Source organism: Emys orbicularis, chromosome 7 (genome assembly GCF_028017835.1).
Source record: "Emys orbicularis isolate rEmyOrb1 chromosome 7, rEmyOrb1.hap1, whole genome shotgun sequence".
In the NCBI taxonomy this organism is placed as follows: Eukaryota; Metazoa; Chordata; order Testudines; family Emydidae; genus Emys; species Emys orbicularis.
In genome coordinates, this window is record NC_088689.1 from 37,874,678 (window position 1) to 37,896,500 (window position 21,823).

Genomic DNA, 21,823 nt, shown 5'->3' on the forward strand with positions numbered 1-21,823 from the left:
TTCTGCAAATCAGGCCATATTTATCTATATAATATACTTCTCATAAGTGAATTATAGCCCTGATCCTGAAAAGACTTACTTGTGCTTAACCTTGTGCATTGGGACTAGTTCTATAGAATTCACTTGTACTGTTCAGTGTATAAAGTTAAGCACTTAAGTCTTATAAAATCTACTCAGTACACTACTGCAGTACGGCATATACATCTGACCAAATGCAAAGCATTGTAATGTTGTACAGGCAGGCCACTAATCCAGTTTTCAGACAGTCCTGCTCTTGTTTGGTTTGTCCTGTCCTGTACTGATGTAAAGCCAGATGTGGTTTCATCCAGTATCATGCATGGTAGATGCCATTCTGAAGAGCGCACCGCTCCACCCCTGCTGGTGTGACCTTGAACAGACTGTCAGGGCAGGGTCACACAGGTAGGGGTGGTCCCCTGCCATTCCTAGTAGTACTGGAATGTCTGGTATTCTGGAGATACGTCAGTGGTCACCCTAGTGTTGTGGATTATTCCAGCGACATATCCTGAATTACTGGTATACATCTAGTTTAGAGTTAAACCTTACAGACTTCTTTGCTTATTGTCTGATGGGCTGTGAGTGGAAACTTGCTGCTGGTGCTGCAGTTGTACTACTCTCTGAGAATTTAGCACCGTAGGCAATTACTATAAACACTTGAATCCTATAAAATATTAAACCTATGTTACAGCAAAAAATTGATTGATTATCATGTTCCCTACACATTTGGCTATTATTGCTATTCATTACATGAATTGGACCTAAAATCTTGCCCACTATGCAAGGAGACTGTATTAGGCATAGAGTATTTTGAATATATCAGCGGAATTTGTGTGATGAAGTTCACAGCATTTGGCTCTGGGACAAAAAAGAGAAACTACCTTCAGCAATTTCTGATTGAAACATCCATACTTGTCCCAACTGTACTGAAAAGAAAAGAAAACCACGTACTGTGGAAAAGCTGGCTATTTCTAGGCAGTTAGCTAAGTACCCTTATAATTACTTTTCTGCTTAGAACAGATAACATTTTCTCATGGACAGGTTTTAAGTTTTTATTGTAGCTTCCTTTAAGTACCGGCTCCTCACCATACTGCATTTAATTCTATAAAAACTGTCAGGTCTAACATGATTATCTAGGATTTTGGCAAAAGAGGAAAAATAAAACTGAGCACTGAGCTAAACTTACATTCATTTTTTATGCCAAACCTCTTTTTACTTACTATTTGTTTCAAAGGACAAGCTAATTTAATATAACCGGAATATTTAAGTGTGGGTTTAATTAAATTAATGCTACCCATACTATATACATCTTTCACAGATACTTATCAAACCGTTTCTTTATGACACTGATCAGAATGATTATTACATACAAAGATACGCAAAAATGTTATTGGTGGAAATAACCTCCAATATTTAGCAAGTTAGCATGAAATATGATTAAAGAGATACCTAATTAATATGAACAAAAAAAATAAACAGGCTCTTTTTACATTAAATGGTTTACAAAAGTGAAGACTCCCAATATGAAGTTTCAGAATAAAGAAAGCAATGGGAGGCATATAATGTAGATAACAAAAAGGAGGACAATAAGGTTGACTGACAAATAAATAGAAAAAACCATTATCAAACCCACAAGGACAACAGTGAGATGAAAGCACGTCACCAGAGCAGAATGCTATACAATCTCCTATAGAATGACATGATACATTATTGTAACAACTTTGTCTTGTTATTGCTGAGTTCGTTTTCTAGCATCATTTGCATTTCAGTGACATTCAACATTTTACAGTAAAAGTAAGAGTTCTCCCATGATGTACACTTTATGGGTAAAGCAAGAGATGCCTTCAGTATTTCAGGATAATTGCCTTGCTTATTGACATAACCTACAACACTAGAGTACCCTTGTGACAAAACAATGCAGAGTGTTTAGAATAAAGCAGTGTCAACATATGCCTGCTACATATAGTTCATTGGTTTTAAAGGGATATTTCCCCCCATGAATCTTTTGCATGCAGACAAAGAAAATAAATCAGCATAATAAAGCAATAAAATGCAGAGTGGACAGAACTACCTTTAAAAATATTATACATTACAAAGTTATGAGTGATCAGACAAAGAAAATGGACTGTAGGTTTAGCATCAGGAACAAACAAATAGCAATATATAGCAAAGAGGAAAAAAGTCTGAATTCTTTCATCAACGTTGAAGTACTTTAACTATGGAACATATGAGGCAGATAACATGTACTGTGATAGCCATGTCATACAAAATATAACAAGAAAAATTTCAAAAAATTCAACTGTAATTTTATAATGCAGTGGACTGGGATGGAAATCGCTTTTCAAGTTCCTCAACTATACAGCTCAAGTTGCCATTCTGCTGGCTGTGCTCAGCAACAGTTTCTGTAGTTGGCAGTTCGGATGCTGAAATTGGTTTAAGCTTGGATATGTGCTTGGGCAGAATGTGGTTTTTGTCTATTTGACTGTACATGTTGGCCACAGATTTTTCAATATCTGCTAAGTTGTGAATATTTTTGAGAATTCCTTTCAACTCCCTGTGAGGTGGTGGCTCAGGTGCTGTGGCCTGTGATGATACTGGTAGCTGTTTGGCAGGGGACTTAGTATGCTTTACAGGGGAAAGGTGCTGGGTACTTAGAGTAGATGAGGAGGAGAGGGCTAGAGAAATGGTAGGAAGAGATGGAGGTTGTGGTGGCAATGGAGGAGGAGTTGGAGGAGGAAGTGGCAGCAGGGGTGGTGGAGGAGGGGGAGTTTTGGGTGGATCTGGAATGCTTTCTGTTACTTCCACTTTGGTTTGAGCAGCCAGAAAACTTTGGCAAACTAGTTTCTTTATCCTAAAAGAAGGAATTGGTGGTTTGTGAGTTGGTGGAGGAGAAAGTTCTTCAGGGCAGTCATGATGAGTGATGATTACTGAAGGAACTGCAAGTGATTGAAATTCAACTACTTCAGTAGAAGGTGTCAAAGAGGAGAAAGGAGGAGAGCGATGGCATGGAGAAGCAAGCAGACATTCAGGAGACAACTCTAGCATGTTTTCTCCTTCTTCGTGGTAGTTGCTGTGTGTTGGTGAATGTGAACATTTCATATCATAGGATTTCACTTGTTTCATTTCCTGCAATGCCTGTTGCTCAAACTGTCTGGCCTTCTCTTTTACAGTTAACTTGGTGCCAATAATTTTTTTAAATATTGGACTGCTAATATCAACCCTGCTGTGCTGATTGTCAGTTCTTTCATTCTCTGCTTTGAGTCTTTCCTGTTGCCACTGAACTGGATCCATGATAATTGGCCTACTTAGAGCATCAGACACATGTCTCCTAGTAATACGAATTGGTAATGTCCATGCACGGTGAATGCCTCCCAAAGGGCACCCCAAAAGGGCATCTTTCAAGGCTAATCTTCTAGGTGAAAGACTGTCTAAAATATCTTTCCTCTTCCATAGCAATGAAGAGCTGGGAGAATCTTGAACAACACCTTCCATATACAAAGGATTCTGAGTTGTTAGTGGGTTCTCATCAGATAAAAATGTAATGTTACTTGCAGATTTGGGGAGATTATTGTTCAACGATCCATTGATATTAGACTGCTTGTGAGCCTCAATAGCACGTGAAGCAAAGCTGCTTATTACTCTTTGACGGTCTCCTTCTTCTAAGACTGACTTTTTTCCCCTGCTTTGTTGGAAATGGTAGAGAAGAAAAAGACTTGAAAGAAAAGAAGATAATCACATGTAAGGAAACATGCATGTACATAGATTTTCATGAGAAAAAATGAATTTATGATGTAAATTAATGCCATAGCATTACTTCTAACATATTGTTATCCAAAATAAATATTTACAAAAGTCTACTGAGGCAAGACATTTACTTTTACATCTTCTCTAGATGAAAAGGATATGAAGAAAAGAGGAAGAAAACAAGCTTTGACCTATATGAATGAGTTCTAACCTTAACCACATGGCCTTTCTATCCTTGTAAACAATTACACTTTCCTTTTCAATTATTATTTCCCCTTATACAGTAATCTAAACAAACACTTGAACACATTTTCCCATATATCTTGTTAGTAACAGTTATGCTACACAACATTTATGCAACCTAAAATGGAAATATAATGTAGCTTGGACTACTTCTAATATTCCAAACTCTTAAAAATTTGTCAGAAACTGTTTCAAGTATCCTTCACCTGGCCTCTTCCAAATTACAGCTGCCTGAGGCCTGGAATTTACACTTTTTTTCCTGGGCTAGTGACAAGTTTAAGTCAACTTTGGATTTGGTTAGAAATGACGCTTAAGTCCTGTAAAGAGAGGATTCCCCTTTTTTCACCAATAAGACCCAGCACTGGCTTTTAGACCTGGAAATTATGACATATTGAATTTTAAAATTGTAACTTTAGTAGAGCTTTTATGTTTCCCTGTATGTCTGGTATAGATGAACCAATTGTAACTAATGGATGTACCTTTACAGGTGGAGTGATACAAAAAATAGTCCTAATCATTAAAAAAAATATATTTCTAAAATAGTTTTTCTATAACACAAATGACATGTTCAGAATATGCATGTATAGTGGGATATGATAGCTAAATTATTTAAATCCTACCACCTTATAGTCCTATATGTATATCAATTACAGCTATAGTACAGCTAGAGTAGTAATGACAACTACATGATAAAATAAAGTTGCCTATGAGTTCCTTTCTATTCCCCATTTTCAGTAACTCATAAATGTCTAATATTTTCAGCTTTCCAGTTGAAATTTTCCAGGCTTGGTTGCTACCCAAAGTTGATTTTTTTTTAAGTTTAAAAACACCAGTTTTTCTTAATCAAAAAGAATAGTTTAAAAAAAAAAACTTCTAGCATGTGATTGTAGAGTCTACCCCAGCTTGAAGCACACTAGCTATTTGTCTAGACAAGCCCCAGTATTGTACAATGTTTAGTGAAAATGGCAGGACACAGTTCTAGGAGTGCTTAGTTAAATAGTTCTATATTCTGGAATGTCTTTCTCGCCCCCCCCCCCCCCCACCACACAAAAACCCCAAGAAATTTCATGAACATTAGGCTAAGGGAAATTTACTGTGGCACGGTTAAACATTCCAAGGTGAGAAATCACTCAAGAACAGGGGAAAAGACATTTAAACAGTACTGAATGAGAGTAAAATAAGAAGACACAGATGCCCCTTTAAATATGTGGGCATAAAAGCTCAAAAATATATACATTTAGGAAATAAGGAAAGGTTATAATACAATTATTTTGTTTCTTGATTTGTCTGGAAGCTGATATACACGGAAAATCTATACTCTCTAAATTTATCTGGATACATGTTGACTGAGCAGGAGTGGCAGATAGGAATCATTTCATGGGGTATAAGGACTACTCCCTTCACACACATGTGGGAGCACACTTTTTTCCAAAAGGACCTGGGGCATTAAATGCGGCTGACAAGCAGTGGGGAGTATGTGGCACCCCTGAAAAGGGCTACAGCAGAGCGTATACTCTGCCCAGTGCACGGAATAACACTGGTAAACAGAATGCATCTCAGAAACTACCACTTAGAGTAGGTCTACATTCCCAATAGTGTCAGTACTTAATGAGTATTTGATCATGGGGATTTGATATGTTATTTTACATCATTAACTTATTTTTAAACAATATGCCTTGACACATATTGGACTAGCTTCCTCAGCCATCTTAGTGATCACATGGATTTTCAAATGTAGAGACTGGAAAAATCAATGATTCCTGAAGTTAAATGAAGATCCACTTTGCTTCCAAATATAAAGCACATACAAGCTGATATACCCTTGATATATAAGAGAATGGATTATTCGAAAAACTGCTTGGTTGCTAGACTATTTTTATATGAAAACGCTAAAGAGTTATTTTATGATGAAACCTTAATATTTGTAGAACAATCTTTTGTCTCTTTGTTCCAACAAGGAACTGCATCAGATTGGTTTGAAGTCATATTTTTGCAAACTGGAGCAGCGATAGCTGCCTAAAAATAAATTATGGGTAAAGGATGAAAAGGTTCTGACTGAATGCGAGCTTGAGAAACCTGCTTACCTATCAATCTGTTTTAGGTATCTGGAGAGCACCAATCACCAAAGAGTGTAGGTGCTGAGACTGGAGGTCCTTAGAAATAATACTATTCAAGTTCAGCAATTACAGTTCTGTATGTAATCGGTACTTGGTATAAAAGGGTTAAGGAAAATGAAAGGAGATACACAAATCTTTCCACTTAAAAGTAAATGTCTTCCATGTAGTACACCATTGTAAAAGAAAGGCTGATAATCAGTGGCAATTAATTACAGTTTTAACATAAACTAAGCATAGAAGAATCAACAACTGTTTCTATTGGCTACAAATATTATGCATGATGAAGTAAGTTTACTTACTGATGCCTATGTATCCAAAGATGGAGAAAGAATGGAAGTCATGAGACATAAGACAGATTTAAAACAAAAAAAAGTTTAGTTCCAATTAACTTTCCACAAAAAAAATTAAGAAAATAAGACATAAGGCAGCACTGCAGAAAGAAAATGTTTGACAAAGGACAGTTATGGAAAGGCATGAAAAATAAAGACAAGTTTTTCAATTTTCTTAAATTTCCATTATTTGGTATTTAAGAAAATTGTTGGAGATTCAAGAAATAATTGAGAAGAAAAAATAAAGTGATGCATAAGATTATAATATACTATAGCAATTTAAATGTAGTATTGCAATTCACCTGCAAGTTAAAAATTAGTTTACAATATTCTACTATAATTTTTTTTCCTGAAAATTGATTTTCTGAGGTAGATTGTTGCCTTTAGATCAAATATTGGATTCAGTTAAACTTCACGGATTTTGTATAAACTTTTATTTAAATTTTATTGAAAAACATGATCTCTTTAAAATTATTAAGTGCATTGATTTACATTATTTTTCCATATCCCTATCTTCTACTAGAGATTCCTTGATCAATATCTCAGGGTTGTGGAAATATTAATTGTCATTTTTTCAATGGGTTATTTTTATATATATATATATATTCCATAGATGGTGCTTTACAGGGAAAAATCTGTATTTGCTAAATTTATACTTTTAGTTGAAGTGCTGTTACAAATCTGAGTAAGTGTGTCTCTAAATCAGAAGTGCCAGTATTCAGATTTGCATCTGCAACTCATTTGGCCTATGCAAAACTTTGCAGGTGCAAATTTTGTCCACAAACACTAAGGCTTGGTCTTAGCCTGGCTGAAAGCACATCAATTAGATGGAGAATGCAGACTCATAAGGCTTCCAATACCCATTTGTAGTAAAGTGAATTGCAGTCTTCCTTTTACTTTCACAGGAATTGGGTTAGACTTTAAGGAACCAGGGTCTTGATCCAGCAAAGTACATCAGCATGGGTGTAATTATAAAGATGTGAGTAGTCCCACCTAGATCAAGACCTAGAACTCACATACCATAACCTTTTAAATTCTATGTGTGTTGTATTTCTGTGAAACATACTTCTTTCTTCCAGCTACCCAAACAGTAACAATTCACAGGCATAAAATGCCATGGGGCGGAGGGGGGGCGGGTGGAGAATCAGTGGTTAATTTTGGAAGAGAAGCTACTCCTGCTTCAATGAGTAATGCAAAGGTTCTCTATTCACAAAGAGAAATTCAACCCAAAACATTTGGAAATCAGACACTGTCTTTAAATAATCAAAACTTAAAACATACTATAGCAATGATATCTTTGCCCTGCTATAGTAACATTTTTATAAACTCAAATATATATATGAACTCTCTGATCAAGGGGAAAAAGGTGACTTCAAAATAGAACAAAAATCAGCCAACACTAGATAGCACACCCCCCCAAATACTTTATGAAGTCTATTCTTTTTAGTGTTGTCATCTTAATGTTATTCTTTTAAAATAATACAAAAGTAATAAATATTTTCTGACAGCCTATAAACAAAAATATTGTATGTGTAAATATTTCCTGTACTATGCTATTATGGTCTGTTCATACTGTGTTGATTTCTGCTTGCAGTCCCTTGACTACAATTAAGTTACATCAGTGCATGAGTACAATTCACCCTTTCTTAGTAATGTAATGTCTTAATAGAACAATGACTTTGGTCATATCATACTGTTAGAAAAGAAGACCCAAGACACCTTCCAGCTACAAATATGTTACCAACATATAATGGTAAAAAGATGCTTTCCTTTAACTACTTTTTTTTTTACAATCTATTTTATTGACCCATTGTGTTTATTTTCAATATTTAAATTACTTCAGATTTACAAAGAAAAAACTTTAGCCAATGGAAGATTTCATACTGAGATGTCTATCAAATGGGTTTTCTGATTCAGTTTTATAAAGTATATTCAGCAGGCGGCTTGGAAGAAATAACTTTTGGGCCAAGTTCTCAAACGTGCTAGAGCTGCATTCAGTACATCTGAGAAGTAAAGGCTTTTTGCCACCTTTAAATCCCCCTAACCTTGATGCAAACTAGAGCAGCCTCAGGACTATTTTAACTTGCTTTAGCACCTATGGGCTGTTGTGCTGGCCCCAAAACACTGAAGTGCAGTGTGCACTTTATACTTAGACACCTTTTACTTCCTCTGGAGATTCCCCATACAAGGAGAAATCCCAGCTGACTGCCCCATATTCTGTCCCTTTAGTGCCACTGTAGCACAACTGAGTTTCCAGCCCTCTTACTTATTTTCTTGATTTTGAAGAAGCTCAAGTTGTTTGTGGAATATACCCTCATCAAGAAAAGTCTATTCAATTATGTTGTAATAAATGACATTTCAGAAATGTGACTTATGCCTTGGTTCACTAACAATTTTAGTGATGACTCACAATGAATACTTACATGGTGCTGTCACCGAGTTCTTCATAGAGATTATTGGCAGCGCTACTTGATGGTTTGCCGGATGGTAAGGCCATCTGGATTCTTGCTGTCTTTGCACATTCAGCTTGCCGCCTTTGGTAAGTTGTGCAGGGAGGGAAAAAAATAGGTGTTAGAAATATTCTATAGCTTACATGGGCTGACATACAGTAGTCAGATGGTAGTTCCTCAAACATTATTGGTTTTGTATTCAAAGAAAGGTAATCATGTGAGCAATTTGTTTCAGCTTTGTATCACTCCATGGCTTGCTCTTTCATTATGGAATTCCAGAGCTCCAAAATGTATCTAAATACTATCACCCACTTTTAAATAATTGCCAAACCACCTGATCACCATGAAATAATAAAACATTAATTAGCAATTACATTTAATTGAGTAAGAGGTCAATTAAGCTTTAACAATAATTGTTTTCATCAGGTGGTATGTGGTGAACTGGCTGTTTTGGCAAAGTCCTTCATTTATTGACAGTTATTAAAGTCACATTTAAATTTAAACATTTGTAAAGTCTCATTCAAAGTTTAATTTTTATGACTTGTAACATCTTTATCAGCATAAGAGCTGGTCAACAATTTCCCATTTGAATGATTTTTCCAAATGTCCTTGTTGTAAAATCAAAATTTTCTGCATGAAAATTTCAGTTTTGTTGAAAAATTTTGATGGTCTATCAGGAAAATTGAAATGATGGCAATCTGGAAAGCTCTTGTTAATTTCACCTTCTGTCTGCAGGCAGAAAGTGAAAGTAACAAGAGCCTTCCAGGCAGCTGCAGAGACTGAGCACCCTTCTTACTGATACAATAAATCCAAGCATCGCTCAGTGGCTGCTTATCGGTGGTAAACCCTCCAAAGAGAATAGGTGATCTGATGAAACAGGAGTTAAGGAATGCCATGATCGGCCTACTGGGCAAATGCCTTGTGTAATTATTTCATTCCACTCCCATGTGTCCAAATTAAGATGATAAAGATCTGGGTTAGAGGTGAGGCAAGGAGGCTGAACTCCAGGGAGGCAAAGAACCAGGGAAGAAAATTAAATTGACAAGAGTCTTCTAGGTGGGCAGCTGACAAGCCTGAAAATTCCATTTTGGATGTCCTGAAACCAAATTTTTCAGGAAATCTCTTTCTGCAAAAATATTTACATTTTTTAGAAAAAAAAGAAACACATTAATTTTTTCACAGGAAGGGACTTCCTTTTTTTGACCAGCTCTAGTCAACATGTAGACCATAAATTCAAGCCCTCTAGTTCATTTGTAGGGGTGAGAAAGAGCAAATAATTACCATGTAACTGGTAACAGGATTGAGAGAAATTTAATTCAGAATAGAGTACAACAGACTCTACCTTGATTTTCAAAATAAATCATGATTATTATTCTTCACATTTATATTATGGTAGTGCCTGGAGCTAAGATGTCATTTACTGAAGTTCTAAAATCATCTAAAAATAGGGAAGTAAAACTGGTTCATTATAAAATATATCAGCATTGTTACATTAAAAAAAATCCTCTCATATTTGGCTGAAAAGATTTGGATGGTAACTAGGGTTTCCAAGCTCTTACTCTTTAACCTTCCTCCCTGCACCCCCCAAATTAACAATACTGAAGTCTGAAATTCTCAGACCCTGGATTGCTCTCGCATTACCCAATAATTGTTTCTTCTGAAGAACTAACTTCATTTCCCCTTTAGAATGCTAGTTTTAAATAATGATATTCATAACCAGGTATTTCTGGGATATGCACTATTCATAGTATATAACCATTACTGATATTGGGCTAAATTAGCCCTGATATAATTCTATTTAATTGAATTGAGTTACTCCAGGGATGAATTTGGTTTACTGACTTCATGTTTCAACGAACATTTATCTCCTGGGTCAATAAATCATGATGTTCACCTCAACAGAAGTCAATATCTGCTAATGACATCTCATAAACATTAAAAGGCCACACAAAGCCATGGAACTCATGGATTCCTATTTTAAGGCTATACCACTTCAAAATCTTGGTAAAGAACAATCACCCAATGATTACAAAATTACACAAAGATACAGAAATATAAACAGCAAAGGATAGGATCATCTTCTCTATCCTGTGCTCTATATAAGTGTAACACTGACAGACCCTGGTTGTCGGCGGGTGGCCCTTAGCTAAGGCTCTAGAGCAGACTCATTAATCTCTCTCTCTAAGGGGTCTTGGTGCCATTAGATGGGATAGAACACCACACCCAGGAGGTGTGTGGGTTACATAAGCAAAGCCTTCACATTTTATTGTGTTTTCTTCAGCATATCTGTCCACATTTCCAAATTCAAATTAAGTTAATAAAATAAATGACGTAAAAAGCAAGTGGTTCAATTAACACAAAAAAATCAACTTTATTGGCGTATATACATATATAGATAGATATGTGGGGGGTGTTTTCAGTTTAATATAAACTATTTTTAATATCAAGCTATTATTTATTTAGTACACCTCTACCCCGATATAATGCTGTCCTCGGGAGCCGAAAATTCTTACCGTGTTATAGGTGAAACCACGTTATATCGAACTTGCTTTGATCCACCGGAGTGCACAGCCCCCCCCCCCCCGAGCACTGCTTTACTGTGTTATATCCAAATTCGTGTTATATCGGGTCGCGTTATATCGGGGTAGAGGTGTATGTATGTGTCACATAAAAGATATTTTAGCGTTTAACCCTATTACTTGGATTCCCTAGCTAGGCAGAGCCTGTGAAAAAGTTAAGAGAACATTTAATTCAGAGTTTTTTGAAGCACCCCTCAATGGGGAGGGATGGGCAGCCTGTGAGTTGGCAAGATAAGTCCATTTGGTATCATAATTTTCAGGATCAAAGGGAAAAGGACCCCTTATATGAACAGAGGCAGGCACCATCTTACTGGCTTCCCCTTCCTAGCAATTTGGCTCCTGGAGTAGAAGGGACAGCTGGCGTAAACATACTGTGGCTTCTTAGGAGCACCTATGGAATTAATTCTCACCAGAATTAACCTTCACTAGAGTCATGAATGAAATAGGGGATGTTGTTGTGCCTCCATGTCCCACACAGCCCCAACAGAAAATTCTTCGCAGAGAAAAAGAGAGATTGTTGTTGTGGAAGCATTATTTCACATCAGTATGGGCCTAAGACCCCCTCCATGTGCTTTAGTGAAGCAGACACTCAGAGCATACCATTGATTTACCAAACCTGGTATCTTGGCTATGACCCTGGCCAACACCTGATCTTTTATAAGATGGCATCCCATCTTTAAACCTGTGCATAAAATGTACTTAGTTAATTGTATAATGCTGTAAAATGGGGAAAAAATCCTTTCTTCTCTCTGCAGGCAAACAACATGACATTTGATTGCCTTATCTTAGCACATAACTGAATGTTTTATTAATTGGTCATAAAATTGACAAGTTTTTTTTAAATCTCAGGTAGCAATGCATTCTACAGTTTGACTATATGAAGTATTTCCTTTCACTGGCAATACATTTACTTCCCTTAAATTTCAAATGGCCTTTGTTCTTGTATAATGATAAAAAGTAGATATTGATCAGCTATCATTATTCTTAAACAAGGTGTAAGAAGCAAATCTAAAAGTAAATACTTACTCTTTAAATCTGTTGTCATGCAAGAGAGAGAGAGAGAGAGAGAGAAAGTCATGTTAGAAGTGTTCCATTTATAACAACAATTATCTGAAACAGTGAACCTTATATTAATAATAAACTAAGAGTGACAATCATTTTACATGTTAAATTGCAAAATTAATGACATATTTAAGAATCATTATGTTTCAGTAACTGAAAATCATTTAGTTCCTTTTGTGATTGTGAGACTGTTATAAAACTATCATCCATAAACATGAATTACAGGGGGACAAATCAGTTATGGGCTACACAGAATCTGAAAAAAATATTGATTAAAGATGTGGATATTGAAGTATGAATTAGGATTTTTACAAGTGGAATATTAAAGATGTAATTTTTATAATTGCCTCCTCATTTTAACATGGTGAATATTAAATAAACAGTCCTTCATAGTAAAGCACAATTACATTTTGGCTTCTATGTAGAATATGCCACCCTTGCTATGATTAATTCATACTATATTTTTCATAATTGGCTTTTTGGTTTGTCCTAGGTAGTGAATTTCAAAACATCACTTAAAAGAAAATAATAATGATAATTTATTAGATTATTTACAAGCAATACATACAGTCAGTGAGCTGTGCTTTAACAGTGATAATTTCACATTAAAAGTAAGCAATGTAAAACTCATTTAGTTTAACTTTTATTTTTTTTAAAATGTAATAAGTAAAATTAATTCTTTGGATGTTAGCTGATCATTGAGCTGGAAAGTATTGAAAAACTACCCACTACACACAAAAGAGTTTTAATATCAAGCAAGTCTTAATGTTTCCATTATATGTGCACTGAGTGTGACAGTTACATTTATTCAGCTATAATCTATGCACTAAGTGGCAAAATTGAGCAGCTAGTTTGCCAGAAATGTTATCGGGAGATTATATTAAAGCAGCTTTGAAAAAGGGGAGCTAAGGAGTAAGACAAAAATGAACTTGTTCAATATAGTATAAGGTATATATTAAGATGGAAATCATGTATATTCTCTTCAGTCTAAATGAATTCTATTGATTTATTTTTCATAATACTAATAATTTATTTGTGGTGGTTCGATATAAAGTCCAACTCTACATGATACCTGTAGACAAAAAAATTGTGATTTTAGACAGATGGCAGCTAAATAGATTCCTTAAAGCAGCCTGATATATTTGGGACCTGATTCTGTTCCAATGGATGTCAAGGGGAATTTTGCAATTCGCTTTTCCTTCCTTGAAAGAAATCACACAGAAGTCACATTGCAAACTAATGAGAACCTTTGTTTAGTAAAAATTTACTGCATGAAAATTTTAAACACAGTCTGACTCAAGAAACATGGGAGGCCTGATCCAACATAGGGATATATTTTCTGGAAGCATATTCTGAGGTGCAGGGCTCTCAATGGTATATTTTGCCTGGAAGGGGAATGGTTAAACACTGCTTGGGGAGAGGAGTGTGGATAGGAAACCTGGAGGATGTGTTTATTCAGCACATACTCCCCATTCAATCCTGACAGAAGGGCTCCAGTCTGGATTGCCTGAGGTGCTTTAGGGTTATCCTCCCCAGGTACAGCCCCTGGCTAGTGCAGGAGCTGATTAAACCCATGGCCTTTCAGACACTTTTTGGAGGATTAGTCTCTAAAAAAACCTGGTAAAATTCAGATATAAATGTTACTCAAACAAATATCAGCCATTTAAAAATAGCTATAAACCAGTTACTCCTCTTATGTGACTATTAAGCATGCCTTCAGGCATACTAGTGTTCTTTCATGCAGTGATATCTCCTTAAAAGATTAAGTAAATTTGATTTATAACACAAACCACCAGAATGCTGATCATCCCTATCTCTAGGGAATATTCTAACTCAGCTATTAAAAATGCCAAAATACAAGTACTCCATTTTTAAAGAGAATTGTTACTCAACTTACAGTTGTAAAACATAAGATTGCTTTTGATTTTATTATCTGGATTTTATCATCGGGGGGATAGCTCAGTGGTTTGAGCATTGGCCTGCTAAACCCAGGGTTGTGAGTTCAATCCTTGAGAGGACCACTTAGGGATCTGGGGTATTTGGTCCTGCTAGTGAAGGCAGGGGGCTGGACTCGATGACCTTTCAAGGTCCTTTCCAGCTCTATGAGATAGATATATCTCCATATTAAAAAAAAAAAAGTGGTATCCACATACAATATATATAGGCTACAGGACAGATATACAGCCAAATTTAGCCCTATCATAAGTACAACTAAATTTATGTCGTTGCAGTTGCTTATGACAGGGCATTGACAAACAGTACTGTGTTCTATCCCAGTTACCGTGTGTGAAGAAACAGCACGACTGATAAGCCTAAAATCTCATCTGGTAAATTACACCATATTGTAGACCTGCAATAATATTCATATTCCAGTGAGCCATTATAATACATGCACATTGGTTTCTTTATATTCTTTCACCCACTGATACATGGCCTCAAGTTGCAGTCTGCAAAGGCACTGGTACTTAATCGTCCCAATATAACAGACAGGGATCTGATAGCGGGGCATCCTCTGTAAGAACTTCTGAGCTCTGGAAAGCCCTCCCACACTTGGTTCTAAGTAGCTGAGATTTGCAGAGTAATAGGGCATGCTGCAGGGCCCATTTGCTTTACCTGGCCTTTGAGGAGAAGGAGAGGGATTGAGGTATAGGCTGATGTATGGAGGTGTTAGTATTTTATTATCGACTACTGTCTGGTGGAAGGTGTGAGCTCACTGAATTGCATTTTGTTTTTGTAATTTTAAATATTGGAAGGTTGCTCAGAGATTGTATATGGACACTGTTTATTTTATTTTTATTGAAAGGAAAAAGGAAATGTTATATATGGTCTCAATTTCCAACTGAGTATATGGATTAATGAGAAAACCTCAAACTGTTGGGTCAGATGAGCATCCAAAAGTTGAGATGTTTATCCATTTGTTAGCCAAACTATTTAAAATTCTTGAATCCATTAAGTGTAACAAGAAATTTAAAGCAAATAGATTCTCATGAGATTTCTGCCTATTCAAAAAAAGCTAGAATACAACAAGAGCAACCTTTCTACGGTATGTTTTAATGCTTGAACTTCAGTCCCAGCTGGAACCAAGTAGTTCACAGGTATGAAAAAATCAAAAATAATAACTGCCTCATATTTTAGAGCCACAATAAAATTTTGGGTCGTCTCATTTTCCCTGCAATATAAAAGTTGAATCTCGATTCATATACTGAGCTACCAACAGTTTGGGCATATATGGACCCAGAGTTCTGGCTGAAGCATGATAAAGAGAAAGCTAGATATGAAATTCAGATTGCAGTCCGTGTTCACATGTTTGATATTTGGATTCAGGGTTTTGGTTTCACTTCATCTATAATCTGAAAGAATTACTCCATCATATATATATAATAAATATAAAAAATACATATATACATAAAGACATGATGAGGAGTCAGACATTAAAAATAACCAGACTGTAGATTGGCTATGTGGGGCAACTTTCAAAGCAGACCAGTGTTCAGGGCTACCAACTGTATTTCTCCTTGTAGTAAGTGTATAGGTTATTAGAAAGAATTTTCAATGACAGAGAAATTTGGAGTACTTACTGTCTGTAGCTGACCATAACTATTAAAATAGCAGGCATGCAGCAAAGGATGATTATGACAGCCAAAGCAAGCAATGCCCCTTCTGTGTAGCCTACAGCTTGTGCCTGCTTCTTAACATTGGCCACCACGTCTGGGGTGCGGATTTCCAGAATACGTCCTCCTTGCCCAAGGTATGGCTGAAATTCTTTATTGATATCCAGAAGTTTTCCATCCAAGAACCTTCAATATTACAAAACAAAACTATTACAGCAGACCTAGTTAATTCTGTTCTGACTATTAGTTCACTGAGTTAATAACTATATGTTCTGTATATACTGCTATAATATATATCTCATCTTTATGTACTTACGACTCTTACTATTCTTTCATAACCCCTTTTTCAGTATTATCATTGATGTATTTAATAGTAATCTCCCCTAGAGACTGATACCTTGATGTGTTGGGGTCACTTGTCTCCATGACCCCAAGAGCTACTTCAATGGGAGTTAGAGTTAAACAAATGTGACAGATTGAAGGACAGAGACCAGGCATAAAAAAAAAAATCAGTCTTCTGGTCCTCCTGGTTGGGTGTTGAGCATGAAGTTGATTTAACCCCATACAATACTTTTGTTATGGAAACAGTAGAACAAATAAAATGCCAAATACAGATCCTTGGATAGGTTGGATAGCCCTCAAATGGACAGCATGATGGATATCAGCCAAAAACAGCTATGAAAGGACACTGTTGCCCTGAAGAACTGAGAGTTCCAGGCTTGTTCCAAACTTTGTGTGGGGTTTTGGAATGTGAGGACTTTTAGCATCAGAAAGTCAGCCCAAATCATCAAAGAAATGGAAAATTATAACATAGAATGCAGGTGGCCAGATGCAGATATAATCAAAATGACTGCCTAGGAAGGAGTACTGTGGAAAGGGATCTGGGGGTCATAGTGGATCACAAGCTAAATATGAGTCAACAGTGTAACGCTGTTGCAAAAAAAGCAAACATCATTCTGGGATGTATTAGCAGGAGTATTGTAAGCAAGACACAAGAAGTAATTCTTCCACTCTACTCCGCGCTGATTAGGCCTCAACTGGAGTATTGTGTCCAGTTTGGGGTACCACATTTCAGGAAAGATGTGGACAAATTGCAGAAAGTCCAGAGAAGAGCAACAAAATGATTAAAGGTCTAGAAAACATGACCTATGAAGGAAGATTGAAAAAATTGGGTTTGTTTAGTCTGGAGATGAGAAGACTGAGACGGGACATGATAACAGTTTTCAAGTACATAAAAGGTTGTTACAAGGAGGAGGGAGAAAAATTGTTCTTCTTAACCTCTAAGGATAGGAAAAGAAGCAATGGGCTTAAATTGCAGCAAGGGCGGTTTAGGTTGGACATTAGGAAAAACTTCCTAACTGTCAGAGTGGTTAAGCACTGGAATAAATTGCCTAGGGAGGTGGTGGAATCTCAATCATTGGGGATTTTTAAGAGCAGGTTGGACAAACACCTGTCAGGGATGGTCTAGATAACACTTGAGTGCAGGGGACTGGACTGGACTAGATGACCTCTTGAGGTCCCTTCTAGTTATATGATTCTATGAAAATGAAAAACAACAATTAAAACTGATTTTACCCATGAAATCCAGATGGCGGAAGAGAAGGAACTGCATTGATCTTGAATGTTGATGCACAAAGAGCAATTTTAGACTGGTAATCAGTTAATGGCAAAATTATACAGGCAAGATTTCAGATACTGTCATTCAATGTTATACCCTACTGAATGAATACGACAAGGTCGATCAGCCTACTTGTTATAACATTCTGCAGGACTTCATCAGCAAAGTCCCACAACATGATATTCTCATTGTTTTGGGCAATATGAATGCTATGGTGGGGACAGATAATCATGGCATAATGGCACACATGGAACTGGCTTCCATCAAAATGGTGGCAAATGTGTTCTTGAACTATGTCAGTTGAATCACTTTATTATTAAAGGGATACTCTTTCCTCATAAAGAGAACCATAAAACAACATGGATCTCCCCGACACCATTACTAAAAATAAAATAGATCATTTTTGTACATACAATGTTCTAATTATCACTTCAAGATGTCTGCATATACAATGGGGCATACGTAGGCAGTGATCATCAACCATGTATTGCCACCATGAAAATGAAATTGAGGAAACTATGAGTAAAGAAAATTACAAGAAAGGTTAACATAATTAAGCTTGGGGATAAACAAATAAGGAATGTTTCTGAATTACGGTTTTCAAACAAGCTTTCAAATATGGCAGAAACAGTATTTAAATGATAAAGAAATGGCATGGGAAGCCATTAGCAAATCGAATATCATCCTTGAATCTAGCAAAGGTAAGAAGGAAGAGTGGACTATCAAGACCACATGGGATGTTATTGCATAAAGAAAACAAGCTAAGGTAAATCTACTCAATGCCTTAAGGCCAAAGTAAGGTAATCAATGAAAAGAGGAATATAGAGATAAAGAAGTAAAAAAAAGAACAGCCAGAAAAAGCATATATCAATAGGCAGGCACTGGAAACAGAAATGGCAGCAATGAAGGAACACATGAGAACATTTTATCAAACCACTATATGACTTGCTGGAGACTTTAGCCACAGCAGGGAAGGTCCAATGAAAGATAAACAAGGGAAAACCTTAGACCAGCAAACGAAAAGATGGATAGAACACTTCCATGACATGCTTAATAGATTCTTGCCAGAAATAACATTTAACTTCGATAATCATAGAATCATAGGGCTAGAAGGGACTGCAAGGGTCATCGAGTTTAACCCCCTGCCAAGATGCAGGATTTGTTGTGTCTAAACCATCAAAGACTAGATGGCTATCCAGCCTGCTTTTGAAAACCTCCAGCAACCTCCCTAGGCAGTCTGTTCCATTGTCCTACTGTTCTTACAGTTAGGAATTCCCTCCCCCACCCCCATCTTTTCTAGGGAAGAGGGCAGAACTTGATGTTTGCTGTGAGGATATTACTCTGGATGAACTTAAAGTAGCCATAGAAAGATTAAACAACAACAAATCACCAGGTGAATATCAAATCACAGCAGAAGTCCACCCCCGACTCTAGGCTTCAGAGCCCAAGCTCCACCCTGAGCTGCACCTTCAAAGTACTGTTTATACAGCTATTTTTACAGCACCAGCCCACTAGCTTGAGTCTTTTGACCTGGGCTGGGAGGCTCACTCTGAAATGTTTAAACATATCCTGAATGACCTCACTTCCCTCATATTAAAAGGAATGGGATTCCATGGAGAATATGCCACTAAACTGCCTTTCAATAATTTTTGATGTCATTCTTACATCTGCTCTGCATAAGAAGTTAGATCATTTAGCCTCTAAGTATGTGCTATTTATCCAACAAAGCATAGCATGTATTGGGCCAGATTCTTTCCTGTGTCAAGATCTGCTTGGGGCTAGGGGTAAATGAGCAAGCCACAATTATCAAGCCACACCTGCTCCAGCGATTGTGTAAATTAGAGAAAGCTAGGGAAATGCCCTGTATGCTCAGGTGGGGGAATGGCTGATGCAGGAACCTGTTCAAGCTAGTTCATAGTACCTACTCTTTCAAGGGAATTCTTAGCTGAGCAGTTGTGTCCAGATTCCTGAGTGGCATGCAAAGAGGCTGGAACAGGGGAAAATAATACCCACAATCTTTATAATACTTTAACTACATTAAGTAGAGCATGATCATACATTTTTAAAGTTAGTTTGGGACTCATGAAAGTTGCTAGTCTGACATCAATGTAAACCGAGTGTTCTATTTATTCAGAGAATGTACAGTACAAAAATCAGTGTAAAATCGATATCATGCCACCATATATTTTCAACCCTCTTCTGGAAGAAGTACTACTACTGTAGTATAATGCATGCAGTGTAGTTGTAGCCGTGTTGGTCCCAGCATGTTAGAGAGACAACATGGATGAGGTAATATCTTTTACTAGATGAAGTTCTGTTGGTGAGAGAGACAAACTTTCAAAGAAGAGCTCTGTGTGGCTCAAAAGCCTGTCTCTTTCTGCTGAGATTTTCACCAAGAAAGCAATTGAGATAACCTTGTTCACTACACACTGACTATATCCTATTAGCTCATTTTACATATGTCATCAAGACAGCCATCAGATGACAATACAATTTGATCACAACCAACATTGACTAATATTCTCAATTCTGGACTGTTGGCTTCTGACTATTAGTAGAAAACTATAACAACACAGGTATGAAAATAGACAAAGGAGTTTGCCAGGATAGGTTTAGACACTACTGGAAATTAGAGTTAATCATCAGGGACTACATTCTACTATCATTACTCAAAATCTACAGTAACCACAGATGTATAATAGTGTAAAAGAGTATAATTTTGGGCCAAAGTTAACAAACCGGTGTACTGAGATACACTGAACAAAGCAAAATAAATTTTGCTGAAACTAGAGATAGTATTGCTTAGTTAAGGTGTCAGATCGTAGTTTTGTAACCTGATCTGAGTAAGGGGCAGCATATGGCTATATTCCAGGAGCGCACCAGGGAATTAATTGTGATTGAGAGTCGCAATTAATTCCCTTATTCTCCACTTACCGAACAGGAATAGGGCTGTTCAAAAATTTTCCATCTTAATTGTTTTTCAATGAAAAATTTTGGTTTTGATTAAACTACAAATTAAAATTGCCACAAAGAGTATCTGCTTTCCACAGAAAAAAATCATTTTTAAATCAAAATGTTTTGGCCTAAAACTCAAAATCTAACAGATTTTTTTTTTCTGGGCCATGATGTCCTTTTCAAAATGGCCACCTAATCGTGGGCAGGTTCTGACCAAACTCCCATTGACAACAACAGGCGTTGGCAGCCATTTTGAAAGAGGACAGTTCCACATGGTCTTCAGTGTAATAAAAAATTATTCCTCAGGGGTCCTCCTGAAGTTATGAACAGTAATGCAATATAGTACCATTAATCAAAAATACCTTCATATGCAACCTAGGCATATGAATTCCATTTAGCTTAAACTCTAAAGGAAGTTTGAAGTGTCTGTGTTATTACATTATTAAGATAATTTGAGATACAGAAACAATCTGCTACTGGGCGCTAAATTTCTTAAAGGACCAATTTTTAAAATTAATTTTAACCGAAACTAGTTAACTTTTACCTTTAAAATCTCAGAATATTAATTCTAAAAAAATCAAAAAGTGCTATAATTTTTGGGAGGATATGCTGTTTTCTTCATACACAACATAAGTGGTTGAATCCTTGCTTATGTGTAATGTTCAGCTAAGCATGAACTATGGAAACATGAGCAGTGCTTCCATAATACTACCTTGATAATGGAATAATTATTAATCATTCATTGATCCATCAACTCCTTCTAACGTTCCACCAAAGGTCGTGAGAATAATATTTTCTTTAAGAACGAATACTTTGTCCTTTTTTATTACTATGTTTTGCTAACATTCATAACTAAGCCTTTGGCCCGTTTTCAGATAATGTGTTTGTTTTTGGTAATATAGCAAAAATAATTTACCCTTACCTAAACAGAATCTGCAATATGAATGTTGAAAATGCAAGCATAATGGAGACCAGAGCTCTAATTCTTCATTTGCACACTAGATGTCACTGGTGTATGGTAGATGTCCTCTGTGCTGATGAAGAATATGCAAGTATTCAGCTTTGCCAGCATTATACCTCTGGAAGACTTTAACACTGTC

General features: G+C 36.4%; 1 protein-coding gene across 2 annotated transcripts in view; it reads right to left on the reverse strand.

Annotated features, from left to right (window-relative positions):
- PCDH15 (protocadherin related 15) overlaps window positions 1-21,823 on the reverse strand; it is a 751,423-nt gene that overhangs the window by 16,531 nt on the left and 713,069 nt on the right. Inside the window, exons 29-31 of one of the 2 annotated variants that reach the window (XM_065407245.1) lie at window positions 16,118-16,336; window positions 12,504-12,512; window positions 8,872-8,982 (exon numbers count right to left, since the gene is read on the reverse strand). In XM_065407245.1, coding sequence (XP_065263317.1) covers window positions 8,872-8,982; window positions 12,504-12,512; window positions 16,118-16,336 — 339 coding nt within the window. Of the gene's footprint in view, window positions 1-2,322; window positions 3,728-8,871; window positions 8,983-12,503; window positions 12,513-16,117; window positions 16,337-21,823 lie in introns of those variants that run through there. The other variant, XM_065407244.1, reaches the window with a different exon arrangement.